This window comes from Acomys russatus, chromosome 26, assembly GCF_903995435.1.
Source record: "Acomys russatus chromosome 26, mAcoRus1.1, whole genome shotgun sequence".
Lineage (NCBI taxonomy): Eukaryota > Metazoa > Chordata > Mammalia > Rodentia > Muridae > Acomys > Acomys russatus.
The window spans coordinates 43,752,666-43,767,611 of NC_067162.1; the positions used below are offsets into that span (position 1 = coordinate 43,752,666).

A 14,946-nucleotide genomic window follows, 5' to 3' on the forward strand; every position below is an offset into this window, starting at 1 on the left:
TACAGTGGCTGTAAGTATGCACAAACAGATCAGTCACACCAAAAAAAAAAAAAAAAGAAAGAAAGCATGGCTGCCCTTTCTGTTGACTCCTAAGCCACCACTGGCAGCATCACCATCAAGAGATGGTTGCAGCTGGCGTTTGCTACTATATGGTTCTTCTTTCTTCCACCCTTCAACAACCCTTTGCTTTTTTCCTTTCAACCTCCTAACGCTAGATAGAAAAAAAGGGATAGAGAGGAAAGAGATCCCTAAATAAAGTCAGGGGTGGGAAAGGGGGTGATGTAATCTTTAGACTACTTCCTGGTGATTGAGGAGGGTCAAGCTCCTTGTGGTAAGGCTGATCTTTGTCATAAGGATATCTAATTTCTTCTTGTTGTTGTTTCTCCTTTGTGCAAACAACTTAAACTGTAACCAACAGCAACCAACAACCCAAACACATCAGACCTCAGAAAAGTCTCCAGAATTCTGAACATCACAGAAACTATCTACAGCTGGCAAATAACACCCCCACCAGAGCACGAGGCAAATCATAGCCAGCTGCTGCAAAGCGCCCCCATATCCCACTCACCTGGGATTAAATTGAAAACATCATACTGCTGTCTTTTTTTTTTAAGGAAACCAAAATTCCAAACTTCTCACTACAGATGGCTGTGCCCATATTCACCCCTCCTGGGACAGAAGCACAAATGCTTTCTCATTGCATCAATTGTTTGCCCAAAGCCTGCATTAATTTTGCCCCCTCTATTTCTTCTTGCTAATGGACTGGCCCACTATTTACTCAGTTAATAGAAAGCAAATGCAATAGCCAGCCATGGTGATATGCACCTGTAATCTGAGCACCTGGGCCATCAGGACCAAGAGTTCAAGTTCATCTTTGCCTATATAGCAAAGTCATGGCCAACTGAGCTACATGAGGCCTTGTTTCATTCCCCTCCCACCCCCATTAATAAATAGTGTTGTAATTTGTATGTGAAGTGGCCCCCACAGGCTCACGTGTTTGAACACTTGGTCCCCAGCTGGCCATGGCTGTTTGGGGAAGTTGTGGAGCCTGTAGGAGGTGGAGCCTCGCTGGAGGAAGTAAGTCACCAAGGGCAGACCAAGGCTTTACAACCCAGCCCCCTTCCTGAGTTCTAAAACATTGTGCTGAGACAGCTTCCTGCTCCTGCCACAGTACCTGCCTTCCCTGTCATACTGGACTGTGTGTGTCCCACCAGAACTGTGGCTGTCTATGCATACCGGCATTATGATCTGAATATGAAAATGCCCTCTCAAAAACCCTTGCTCCCTTGCTGCCTTTGTCTCGGGCAGATAGATAGAAGATAGATAGATAGATAGATAGAAAGAAAGATAGATAGATGTCAGATATAAGTAGATCAGTAAATAATTAATATAGAGATGATAGACAATGCAAGAGTACTTTAGAGATAGCCTTAGCAAAAAAAAAAAAAAAGTAGGGTAATATTTTATAAGTACCTCTATGGGCCAGGCATTGCACATTTTAAAAAGTGCAATATTTATAAAAATATAAAATATTTTATATGTAATTTATGTGTATGGGTATTTTGCCTGCAAGTACATCTGTGCACGCTGTGCAGAGGCCAGAAGAGGGCAACTAATTCCCTGGAACTGGAGTTACAGACAGTTGTGAGCTGCCATGTGTGTACTGGGAATCAAATCCCAGTCCTTTAGAAGAGCAACTAGTGTTCTTAACAGATGTGCCCTCTCCCCACCTCCAACACTACATATCTTTCTATGTGTATATAGATTACATTTCTCATTGCATATGAAACATATATAACATGTAATTACTGTGGCCTACACAATTCATGTGACATTAAAAAACATTACCCCCATCACATAGATGAAGCCACTGAGAGTTACAGAGCTAAAACCATCTCTAACTGGGTCTTTTTTTATTGAAAAGAGATTTGTTTCTCATACAGTGTATCCTCGTTATAGTCCCCCCCTCGCCGGCTCCCCCCCCAGTCCCTCCCCACCTCTCCTCCCCTCTGGATCCACTCCCTTTCTATCTCTCATTAGAAAAGACCAGGCTTCTAAGAAATAACAACCAACATGACAAAACACAATACAGTTACGATGAAGCAAAAACTAGCCTGAGTTGGACACGGCAACCCCGAACAGACAGAAGAGAATGCCAAGAGCAGGCACAAGAGTCAGAAGCCCACTTGTTCTCCCATAACAATACTTAGCCAATACCTATAATATACATGCCGAGGACCTGGTGCAGACCCATGTAGGCCCTGTCTTTACTGCTTCAGTCAGATCATAGGGGTGAGAGGTCCATGTAGACACCAGCTCAACTTCTCCACATTCAATGAGTTGTGTGGGTGTCGTCCTCGGCAATGGGGCCCTGCTGTCAGTTTGCAGAGAGCAACTCTCTGTCTTAGGAACAACCTGGGTTGTTTAGAGACTTCCATGGGACCCTCTTGGCCAGCAACTTAACAGAATGCAACCCAGTCCAGCCACCTGCATCACCTGGCTCCAAGAAATGGCCAGTTGAGACCCTCATGACTAGAGGGTCTTCATTAGGATCACCTTCATAGATTCCAGGAAGTTTCCACCACACTAGGTTTCCACCCCACACCACCAAGTGCCACAAAGTGGTCTCTCCCTCCACCCTGTCTCCCCAAAATGTGTAGCCCAGGCTGGCCTCATATTCATGATCCTTCTGCCTCTGTCTCCTTCAGCAAATCGTACCCACATGTGCCACCACAACCAACTCTCTGACTGGGACTTAACCTGTTAGCTGTGGTGACTAATTCCACCCTGGGACTTTTTCTGCTATCCTGTAAGACACCTCAAACATGAGTTAGCATCTCCACACAGCATAGGAAGGCCATCAGCCCTGCAGTGACAGTGACAGGGGAAGCTACACACAAGAAACCCAAACTTGCAGGTCAGGGGCTGAAAAAACTGTCCCCTGCCTCCCTGACAGACTGTCTGCAGGAAACCGCTGATTTGGATAAAGAAAAAGGAAGCTGACTTCCTGGCAGCCAGTCACTGAGATGCTCATTTGGAAAGCTGCCTCAAATGAATGTAAAAAAAAAAACATAAACTAACACTTCAAACCGAAAGCAAAGCAATTTTAGCCAATTGGGACACTGCTGATCTGCCGTCCTCTCCTAGAAAAGCAACTTTCTGTCCTTTTGCCAACAACAACAAAGCTGTGACCTCCTCCTGCCTCCTAGCCCCAGTCAAGATGCCCAGTGCACAGAGCACACCTCACAGTCCAGCAAGTCTTGGCCTTGATAGGGGCCTCCCAGGCAAGAGGACAGGTCCTGGGATGGTACTGTTTCTAAATTATATCTGCCACTGCTGGACGGTTTACTCTCTAAGCAGCCTGACCACCACTCTGCGGCAGTGTCTATGCTGGGTGGGTGCACGTGACCAGCCGCGGCCTCTTCTCTACCAGCAGGGCAAGACTGTTCCCTGAAGAACAAGCAGCTGGTACCTTCAGGAATTCCACACTTTCTCTGAGCTTGTCCCCACAGGGGAAGCAAGCAGATGTGGCAGATCCAGTAACTGCCTAAACTGTCCAAACTGCAAAAGCATTGCTATTTCAAAGGGCACATACTGTCCCCTTGGGCTCCCCATCATCTCTGAAAACACTCTTTTCTAAATGCCTGTAGAGTTCTTCAAGATTCAATTACACTCTGTACACCTCTCACCAACCTCACTCTGCCTTACTGAAGGGCCAGCTGTAGTATCAGTTCTAACTATACCTTCAAACTGTTCTCTTAAATCTGTGGAGCTCATGGGATATGAGGTGCTTGCCACAAAACCTGACCATCTTGAGTTCAATCACCAGAACCCACCAGGTGGAAGGAGAGAACTCTCCCAAGTTTTCCTCTGACCTCTACACTCAAACTGTGGCTTGTCTACACATGCATAAATATACACACATGCACAAAAAATAATAATAAATTAAAAATACATTTAAATTTTTACCTGCATTCATTTGAAAGGAAAATTACCACACACACACACACACACACACACACACACACACACACACACACACACACAAAACAGTGTCACTTGGGAGCAAAATCAAAATAAGTACAATGGAAAGTGAAACAGTAACAAACAAAAAAAGCAGAAAAATGGAACAATTACCTTTAATTGTGTTCAAAGAAGGAAAGCTGATGCCTATGACCTTGTCACTCAGGAAGATGAGACAAGAGAGGTATCTGGGTTTGCTATTGGCTTCGTGTCAATGATGTTTTGTTCTGGGTTTTTCTCTTGGTTCAGCTGGCTGGTTGATTAGTTATTGGGCTAGTTGGTTGGGTGGGTGGGTCAGTGGGTGGCTTGCTGGTTGGTTGATGGTTGGTTGACTGGTTGGCTGGCTGATTGACTCTCTGGCTGGTTGGCTGGCTGGTTGGTTGGTTGGTTGGTTGGATGGATGGATGGATGGATGGATGGGTGGTTGGTTGGTTGGTTGGTTGGTTGGTTGGTTGGTTGGTTGGTGGGTGGGTTGTGTAAATATCTGGTTGGCTGGCTGGTTGGTTGCCTTGTTGTTTGTCTGGCTTGTAGGGTAGTTGGTCAGTTGAATGGCTGGTTGGTTGCTTTATTGGTTGGTTGGCTGGTTTGTTGAGTAGCTGGTCAGTTGAATGGCTTGTTGTTTGCCTTGTTGGTTGGCTGGCTTGTTGGGTAGTTGGTCAGTTCAATGGCTGGTTGGTTGCCTTGTTTGTTGGGTGGGTGGGTGGGTGGTTGACTTGTTGGATGGTTGGATGGTTGAATGGTTGGTTGGTTGTCTTTTTGATTGGTTGGGTTGTTAGCTTATTGGATGGTTTGTTGGCTGGTAGGTCTCTAGCCCAACTGTGCAAAGCCCTGCATTCCCTACTGTGGAGCCTGTGATGGCAAAAAGAATGGACTCAGGGGTGCGATTAAGAGACTTTATCTTCCACAGGTGATTTTCTCCTAGAACATAAATTCATCCTGTGGGAGTAAGAGGGATGAAATAGGAGGTTGGAGGAGCCTGGGAAGGTTTGGGATGGCCAGTAAAAGAGATCAGCCACTCCTCCTGTCCTGTCTAGGACCTTCCTTAAGCTGCTAAACTCCCTATAACTGCCCCCAAGGTAGGGTTGAACAGTAGGACCTTATATCCCTATCAGATACCTTCACTAACTTGCTAGACTCAGGCCTACCCCACCCCAGTCTGTAAATATAAAGAATTCCTTTGTTCTGTTCATTGGCTCTGTCTTGGGTAGGGTTTTATTGCTGTGAAGAGACACCAAGACATAGCAACTCATATAAAGGAAAACGTTTGACTGGGGCTGGCTGGTTTAGTCCATTATCGTCATGGCAGGAAACATGGTGGCATGCAGGCAGACATGGTGCTGGGGAGGTATCCAAGAGTTCTACAGCTGGATCTGCAGACAGCAGGAAGTGACAGTGACACATTGGCCAGGCTTGGGCCTCTGAGACCTCAAATCCCACTCCCTAGTGACACACCTCCTCCTACAAAGCCACAGCTGTTCCAAGAAGGCCATACCTCTCAATAGTGGCAGTCCCAATGGGCCTACGGGGCCATTTTTATTCCAACCACAGTCTCCTGTCTCAGTTTTTTCCACTGTGAGTGGTGTGCGTCACTAAAAATGACTTCTTCTGGAAGCCATCTCAGCACATCTCCCTAAGGAACCTGGAGCGTACTCTTTGAACCAGAGTCCTCCCAACTCAGATCTGCACCTCTGACATAACCATCCCAGTTGACTCTTTCCTGATATTGCTCCCTCTTCTACATGAAAGGAAGCCTGCCCCACTTAGCACCAGGCAGCTTGGTGCTGTATATTAGCACCATATCCTTAGCACCATATGGTTGAGAGAAAGAAGCCAGGTTAGACTCCACTTACATCCCACAAAAACACTGGCAAATTGGGTCTACCTGCTGCATGCCCCTCCAGGGTGGGACAGATAGCCTAAGCATTTTTTGTTTGGTTGGTTGGTTGGTTGGTTGGTTGGTTTGTTTGTTTGTTTCTTTTCTGCTGGGCAAGTGTTTTTGCCACTGGGCACATTGCATTCCATCCTCTTTTTGTTTGTTATGTTTTTATTTTTCTTTTGTTTGTTTCTGAGACAGGATTTCACTAAGTTTTCCCAAGGAGGCCTTGATTGCATGATCCTCTGGTTCAGCCTCCCAACTAAGTAGGATTACAGGCCTGGGCATACTTCTTGCCCCATGTCTTCTAGAATATAAAACTGGGTCTTGGTGGAGAGCAAGCATGCAGTCAATGTACTCTCAAATTTTAATGTTTTGGAGTTTGGTTTTTTGTTTGTTTGTTTTATTATTGATTTATTTTCATTTTGTATGCACTGGCGTTTTGCCTGCATTTATGTCTGTGTGAGGGTATTAGGTCCTCTTTAACTGGAGTTACATAGAGTTGAATGCATCATGTGGCGACTGGGAATTGAACCTGGGACCTCTGGAAGAGCAGTCAGTGCTTTCAACCGCTGAGCCATCTCTCTAGCCCCCTAATGTTTATCATTATTATTACACTTATTTTGTGTGTATGTATATGTGTATGCACACACATGTCACAGCACAGGATCAATTTATGGGAGACAGGTCTCTTCTTCCAAAAACAAACTCACAGTGTCAGGCTTGAATTCACTTTCACCAGCTGAACCATCTTCCAAAACATGGGTATCCAGGGAAGAGGCCAAAACTAATCCCTGTACTCTCAGCCCACTTCCGGTTTTTTCTCCTCTTCCGCTCCGTGCCTCGTGCTGGGTGGTACTGGGCGGAGACGTAGGCAGGGCTAAGAGCGAGAGGGCGAAGCCTATACGCAGACGGGACTCTCTAAGGTTCCTAGGCTCTTCCGGGGCATAACATGAACTACAGCACCCACAGTGCCTCGCGGTCCCGCGACTGTGTTGTCGCGAGAATTGGCGGCTTGGGGGCGTCTGCGCCAAGAAACCGAAGTGTAAGTGACGGTTCCGAGACATCGCCGCCAAGCTGGGCACCGGGGAGATGGCCGAGACGGACCCGAAGACCATGCAGGACATCACCTTGGTGGTAAGCGGCAGGATCACGTGGGCCCCGACACTCCGCGGCTTCTCTCGGCCCTGGCATGGGGTGTGGCCAGCGGCCTCGGCCCGCTCACCTGCCGGGCTCGCCCTCCCTCAGCCCCGGCGCGGACCCTCCCGACCTGAAACACCGAAGCCGACCTAGCTGGTCCTTGCTGAAGGCCTCGCACACCTACCGGGAGCCCCCCCCCCCCCCAGCCTGTGTCTTCGCCTCCCCCCGCGCGTCCCAGGAAAGGTGTCTCGGAATAAGCTGGAATCGACTGACTTGTTCTGGTTTCTCCTAGGTGGAGACGCTCTTACAGCAGATGCAAGACAAGTTTCAGATCATGTCGGACCAGATCATCGGAAGGAATATCCTTTTGATTCGGAGGCAGATTCGTAACTGGTTGGGGGAGGGTAGCGGTAGGGGGTGATTTGCAAACCGAAAGTCGTTTAGAAATGCCTTTTTCTCCCAAAAGTTTGTATACACACACACACACACACACACACACACACACACACACACACACATACACACATATATATGTATGTATGTATGTACTGTGAGTGACTGAGACCAGAGGCGTTGCATCCCCTTGAACTGGAGTTACAGGCGGTTGTGAACTGCCTAGTGTGGGTATTGGGAACCACACTTAGGTCCTCTGCAAGAGCAAGTGCTCTTAACCTCTGACCCATCTCCCCAGTCCCACTTAGAAATTTCTTTACCGATCTTAGCTATATTGTGTTCGTAAGGAGGACTGCCAAGAGCCAGACATAGCTGACCTACCCAAGTCCCTGTTGAAGAACCTCCAGAACACCAGCAAAGGGACTGACTGCATGCTAACTGGTGGCTGGGAGTGCTCATTAACTCCTTCAGTCTCCGATCCCCTTTGTAAGCTTACCAGTGGGATAGAGTCCTCTGGGGTTGATGAATGGAGAAACTGAGGCCTAGGGAACAGAACTCACCCCGGTTTGCTGTCTGCGGGGGGCCTGAAGCGTAGGGACTGAAGTGGGGTGTTGCTGGTGTGCGCTGGCTCTTTAACTGCGCCACTCGATGACATGAGCAGTCGCATTGACGATCTGGAGAAAAATATCGCTGACCTCATGACCCAGGCTGGAGTGGAAGAACTGGACAGTGAAAACAAGATTGCTACTGTGCAGAAGAGTTGAGGGCGAGGGAGAGCACTGGTACGTTAGTATAAACCACAGAACGTGGCCCATAAGTGCGATTTTGATGTAAGTTGGTAGCTTTCTTCTGTGTCGTTTCCCACAGGCATCTCTCTGCACCCCACCAACAGACTCCCAAGTTTTGACATTTTTCATGCCACACTAGTTCCTTGGGTAGAATTTTCATTTGCAGTTTTTGTTACTTAAAACTGTATTTCCTCCTGGCGTGCCCTTAGCCTTACTCATTGCAACACAATGTCGTTGTCTACAGAATTCCCACTTTAAAATGTAAACTTGATGGCAAAAGACAAAGTTGAGTTTTTTTAAGGTTTATGTGTGGGTGTTTTGCTTGCATACGCACCCAGGCCCGCCTGATGCTTGGGAGGCCGGAGGAAGGCGCCTGCACCCTGGAACTAGAGAACAGACAGGACTTGACCATGTTGGTCCTAGGAACCAAAATAGGTCCTCCTTTAAAAAAAAAAAAAATGCTAGAAGAAGCCAGGCCTGGTGGTGCAACATGTAATCCCAGCACTGGGGAGGCAGAGGCAGAGGCAGGCAGATCTCTGAGTTTGAGGCCAGCCTGATCTACAAAGTGAGTCCAGGATAACCAAGGCTATACAGAGAAACCCTGTCTCGAAAAACAAACCAAAAAAAAAAATGTCAAAATAGGTCTTCCTGAAGAGCAACAGGTACTCTTAACTACTAAACCATCTCCAACCCCTTGATGTTTTAAGTTTACAGTTTTGTGATGGGCCACACTCATGTCCTGGGCCCTAAATTGGACATATGTGGAACTTGGAGACATCTCTGGCTGGTAAGCTGGTAACTGAGGACCACTGGGTGATGTCATTTTGGGCATTTGGTCTTGGTGCCCTGCCCTGACTACTGCAAGATTATTTCATTATTTTATTTTTGGAAATGGCAGGGAATTCAGGCCACCTACATGAGCATCTGTCTTAAGTCCCAAAGACCTTTTTGTGACTTTTATTATAGACTCAACCCTGACTCCTTTAATCTAGACTGGATTGAATTTTCACTGAATCATTTCAGATATCAGGATGACAGAGGCATACAACCACCTAGTGTAGTGAATTTCTTCCTTGTACCTTCACCCATGGGGTTGTTTGTTTGTTTGTTTGGGGGGGAGCACTTACAGACCTTATTTTGGGGAGGGGACACAATCTCACTAGCGACCCTGGCTAGCTGGCGTGGACCATGGTATATAGGCCAGGATGGCCTCAAACTCAAAGAGATACACCTGCTTCTGCTTCTGCCTCCCAAGTGCTGGGATTAAAGATGTGCCCACCTCACTTTCACATACCGTTTGTAGCATTAGTATCTTCATTTTCAGTGCAGCTTACCAAGACTCTTTTGTGAGAATAGTATCAAGATGATGTGTGTTGGAAGACACTTAGCCCCTTTCTTATTTTCTAAGCATGGCCTGCAGTAAGCTTTTCAGTGACAGAAATAGAGGTTGTTCTGAAACCCAAGAGGCTAGATTGGGGTTGGGAGGGTCAGGATACATAAACAGCCCGCTGGGTTGCCTCACTGTGAGATGCTCACATAACTACTTGGTATATGCTGTGTCACCTTCAGGCCTAGTTAGAGATGAGCTGCAAGGTGTCCAGTGGGTCTTGAAAGCTGCTAGGGAGTTTTGCTTTGTTATGACAGAAAATCCCATTAGTGAAGAACTGAAAGACTGCAGGATTGAAGATGTTCAACTGATGGGAAAACACAAAGAGGGAAATGAAAATAGGAGGCAGAGTCAGAGGATTGTGAATAAAGATGTCTAAATCAGAGACTATTTACAATGGCATCTTTAAAAGATTTATAAATAATTTGAATTTTCTAGAGTAGTGTGCATGGAGAATGAGAAGTTCAGCGGATGGCTCAAGGTCTTGCTTGATCTGGGGGTGGCTTTGCTGTGCCTCATTGCTGATGTTGATGGTGTTGACTGTTTTCTTCTCCCACAGGCTGCTGATAATTCACACTGAATCCAGAACGTCGTCTTCCCACGCCAAGAGAAAACCAAGTTGCTTTCTGCAACTAACTACTATGTGTCGACAGGTTTATAAAAGTGCATTCTTATCACAGCCTGCATAGTCTTTAGAGTACCCCGACCCCCCAGTTTCTCAACCTTGCTATCGTCAGGTTATTAAACACTAAAACTTCGGAGATTTCTGCATAAAATTGTCAACGTTTTTAGTAATTTTTCTGAGATCCTTTCCCCACTGTTCTTTCGTGGTAGTTGCTGTTTGATAAAGTGGCAGAGTACTTTTTAATTAGGTGACTAGTCACTCCTCCCCTTGGCTGAAACCGTGCCGTGAGACATGGACGTTTAGGGTCTTTCCTTTTCAGTGCAAAGTGACTGTGGAGCCGACACTAGAGTGTCAGAAATACTTTTTCAAGTGGCCGAGAGCATTTAATAATTGTTTGTGCTGAAGTGTCTATCAGGGTTTGCATGAGATTCTAGTAGTAGGGCCTGCCATGCTCATCTGATGGGATGTCAGATGTCAAATCCCAGTGACCCCGTCCTCCCTTTGAGCTGCTGACTGAAAGGGAAGAGACCAAAAGACCCGGGTGAGTCCACCGCCAGTCACATGGCTGAGCAGGGCCCATTGACTGGTGGGAAGCTCTGGGTTTTAAAAATACTGTTTTACTTGAACTGTTTCTTGTCTAAATTCTTGCACAGTGAGTTCTATTATTGATTAAAGAAGATAGATAGGAAACTTTACATTTGGAATTCTGGTGTCTGGAGGCTTAGCCTCGAGGCCACTGTTGATGAATGACCTGGGAAGGCAATCTATGTCACTGTCCCCACAAAGTGATTTCATACAATAAAAACATGAATAATAAAAAGTTGAAGAATGGTGTGGTCTTTCCTAGAAGAAACCGCGCCCGATAGGGCGCTCTGTTTTCTCATTTGTGGTACAGACAGGTTAAAGACAACATTGTCCTAGTTCTTAATTCTTGAATGGAGGTGGGGTGGGATGGGGTGGACAAAAGCTTCTGAAAGTGTTTCTGGGCTTGCTCTCGGGCAACAGCAATTCCTGGCATTAGCCAGTGGATGGCACTGTAGGTTGAGCCCCTCAGGGTACCTCTGTCAAGCTGGGACAGACCTGCTGCAACCTGCATGCAGGACATTCTTGTTCCTTATAAATGGAAACTTATGGCCTGCTTGTCATCAGAAGTCAGATCAGGAAGCAGTTTGCCTTCCGGGCAGAGCCCATGGCCAGAAACACCTGTCATGAAAAAGGTACTGAAAACTTGCTGCTGCTTCCTTGTGTCCAGTGTGTTTGTTACCAGTTTTCAGATGGAAAAGTGGATGCCATGTGAGAGTGCCAGCTGAAGCCTCTGGAACAGGAGCCAGAGAAGGAGGGGCTGGGTGCAGGAGGAGTTCTGGGAGAAGGCTTCCCCAGGGGCACTGCCTGGGAAGAAAGGGAATGGTCCTGGTGGAGCCCTAGAGATAGCTCAGTGGTTAATAGCAGTGGCTACTCTTCCAAAGGACCAGGGTTCAATTCCCAGCACCCACATGGTAGCCCCAGGATCCGACACCCTCACACATACATGCAGGCAGAACGTTCACTGCACATAAAAAAAGTTCTCACAATGGGCCAGAGTCCTGCCTAGTCACAATGCAAACCAGCCTGGGGCAGGGAAGTGGGCCTGGCTTCCTCAGCTGCCTCCCATCTCACTGATGGGTAGGAGGACACAGGGAAATACCTGTCCTAAGCTCAGCCCGCTGGTGCCCCTGGCTCTCTGTAAATACAAATCTCAAGCTTCAGAGCAAAGCCTGGCCTTACATACATAAAGGCCTGGCCTGAGGAGAGCACCTGCAGGGAACGTGAAAGAGCTCTGAGTTCACCCCTTGTCCCTGTCAGCCTCCATCCCCCACCCAGGGGGACTCAGGAAAGGCTAACCCTTATGTTCCTGGGTCACTGCAGGATCCTGGGGAGCTGAAGATTGGATGGCCTCTGAGAACTTTTGGATCCCAGCCTTACCTTGCGCACTGATACCAATGGCTTCCTCCAAGCCAGCCAGTCCCTTGGAAACGAACTTTATAAACATCCTGTTTGCAGGTTACAGGCTTCCCATAAAGATAATTATTTTCCACTCTTTATTTTGTGTTCATTTATTTTTAATTAGACCAAACATGCCACAAGAATGTAGTATAAATTTATATAGTTGGTGCTAGCCCCCCAAAATGGGCTGGAAACAGTGCTGATGGCCCCATCTCGATGCACCTGGGAAAGGATTCTTGGTTTTCAGGCTCTTTTTAAGGGTTGTTATTCTTGTATATGTGGATATAATGTGCATGCAGGTGCCGTGCCACGTGTGGAGGCCTGGGAATATCTGCCAGTCCTCTGGCCGCCTCTGTAGGCTTGAGTTCCAGGCATGAAACTTCCCCCATTGGCTTTTACCCACCCGCACCTGACCAGCCGAAACGGTTTATTTAGAGGCACCACCAAGGGTCTCCTTCCCCATTCGCCTGAATCCACACGATGCCATTGAGTTAGGGTTTTATATGCCCTTTGAAAAAGGACCCCAAGGGTCTGAGTTATCTGAGATCAGAGCCATGTGCCATGACACCTGCCTGGTGTACGGCACCCTCTCCGCTGTCCCTCCCCTCTATGCACCGAGATGTCAATTTGTCCTTTAGGCTGCGCCAGAATCAGCCCCACAGCCAGGTAGCTCTTGAAATTTAGACTCAAAAGGCCAGTTTTGCAAATTTTTTTTGTTTTTGTTTTTGTTTTTTTGGGTTTTTTTGTTTTGTTTTGTTTTTTTAGTTGAATGTGGCTTAAAATTAAGTAACAAACACACTGGACTTGAGTTGTCTGACTACTTAGGGTTCAGGCATTGATTTACATGAAACACCCCCATATCTCTTTTTTACAGTTTCGCATGTATATACGATGTATCTTAATTATATGCCCCCCCCCCTTTTATTTTCCTCCTCCTCCCTCCTACCCCTGCAAGACATGACCCTCCCCCTCCTTGTCCTCTCTCTGCATAACCTGCTTGTCAAGTTCTATTAGCTCCAGCTGCATGGGACAAGCTACCAGCTCCTCAGCTCCTGAGGCGGAGCCACATAAGCTCAACTCCCACCTGTGCTGGATCTTGTGCAGGTCCCCACAGCTGCAGGTCATGGCCAGAAGAGCATTCTACAGTAAACCTCACCCCGACTCTTATATTTTGTGCACATGCGTATGTGTGTGGACGCAGATGCCATTGCACACATGTGAGGTCAGAGGACAACTAGTGGGAGCCAGTTCTCCCCTCCCACCGTGTGTGCCCCAGGGACGGGACATGGGTTTCCAGGCCCAAGAGGCACCATGTGTGCCCCAGGGACAGGACGTGGGTCTCCAGGCCCGAGAAGCACTGTGTGTGCCCCAGGCATGGGACGTGGGTCTCCAGGCCCGAGAACCAGGTGCCTTGTCCTGCTGAAGCATCCTGCCACCTTCATACTTTCTTTATTACAATCTGTGTGTGGCAGTGCACATGTGGAGGTCAGAGGACAACCTCAGGTGTCAGTCGTCACCTTCCACTTTGTTTGAAATAGGCCTTCTCAGCTGCATAAGCCAGGCCAGGTGGTGGGAATGCTTCTAGGGCACGGGCCACCACATCAGGCTTTTACATGTGCCCCGAAGATTTGAACGAACGTCCTCATGCTTGCATGTCAAGAGCCATCTTCCCACTCTAGGTATTCATATTTTTAATAATTCCCCCAGCTTGTTATTTTTAGTGTTGTCTCCTCCTCGTAGGGAGGGAGGGTAGTGCTCCCTACACTCACTCCTGTTAGTTACTCTGGCCCAGATCAGTCTGAGGTCATTGAAAAGACCAATTCTTAGTTACCAGGAGCAGTAGAGCCCTGGGTGAGACCCTGACCTCACTGGCCCTCTGAAGCCAGCGTCTGCCCCAGCCCAAGGAGCTCAGGGCCAGAGGCCACACCCTGGCAAGATGAGAATCACACCAAATAAGTCTGCTTCTTAGTAAAATAGGCCGCTAAAAAAAGTTTAAAAAGGGGGAAGGGGATGCAGATGTGGTGGCGCACGCCTTTAATCCCAGCACTCGGGAGGCAGAGGCAGGCAGATCGCTGTGAGTTTGAGACCAGCCTGATCTACCAAGTGAGTCCAGGACAGCCAAGGCTACACAGAGAAACCCTGTCTCAAAAAAAAAAAAAAAAAAAAAAAATTATTTTGACCCTTAAGCCACAAACAAAAGACACCCACTCACATAAGGCTTCCGAGTGTCAGTTGATTGAAAAGGCTTTAAAGAGCATGGTAAATATTTTACCGGAAGGATGAGTTCTTCAGTGAGATTAATTGCTGAAAGCTGGTCGTTGTTAGTTTGTTCTTCTAATCCACGCACACCCCTACCCTGCTGAGCTTGAGGCCACACGGGCGACACACCGCTCCATAACACATAATGTAGCTAAATGGGATTTCACTTGTGAAAATAAGATTCAATTGTAACAAATCTGTGAAGAGGGGCTGAGCTATCCAGCAGCCTTAGAAGGTAACAATGTTGTTGCCAGTTTAGAGACATAGAACAAAACGGAGGCACTATCTGCTCACTAATCCTGGGGGATCTACCCCTATCCGGCTTCTGGCGTTCAGCCCTTCCACCCCACATGGGTTCCAATATTGTCTGGCCTTTTTTTTTTTTTTTTTTTTTTTTTTTTTTTTCTCCTCTACAGTGAAAATATTAGAACCCTAACAGCCACCAGCAGTGACTAAAAGTGGCTTAAACAAAGAA

General features: G+C 47.2%; 1 protein-coding gene across 1 annotated transcript; it reads left to right on the forward strand.

Annotated features, from left to right (window-relative positions):
• The first annotated feature begins 6,866 nt into the window (after positions 1-6,866).
• Positions 6,867-11,070, forward strand: Hsbp1 (heat shock factor binding protein 1). The gene is made up of 4 exons (XM_051168834.1): positions 6,867-7,033; positions 7,329-7,395; positions 8,075-8,211; positions 10,164-11,070. Exons 1-3 carry the CDS (start codon positions 6,989-6,991, stop codon positions 8,191-8,193), a joined length of 231 nt encoding a protein of 76 aa, XP_051024791.1. The 5' UTR covers positions 6,867-6,988; the 3' UTR covers positions 8,194-8,211; positions 10,164-11,070.
• The last annotated feature ends 3,876 nt before the right edge of the window (positions 11,071-14,946 follow it).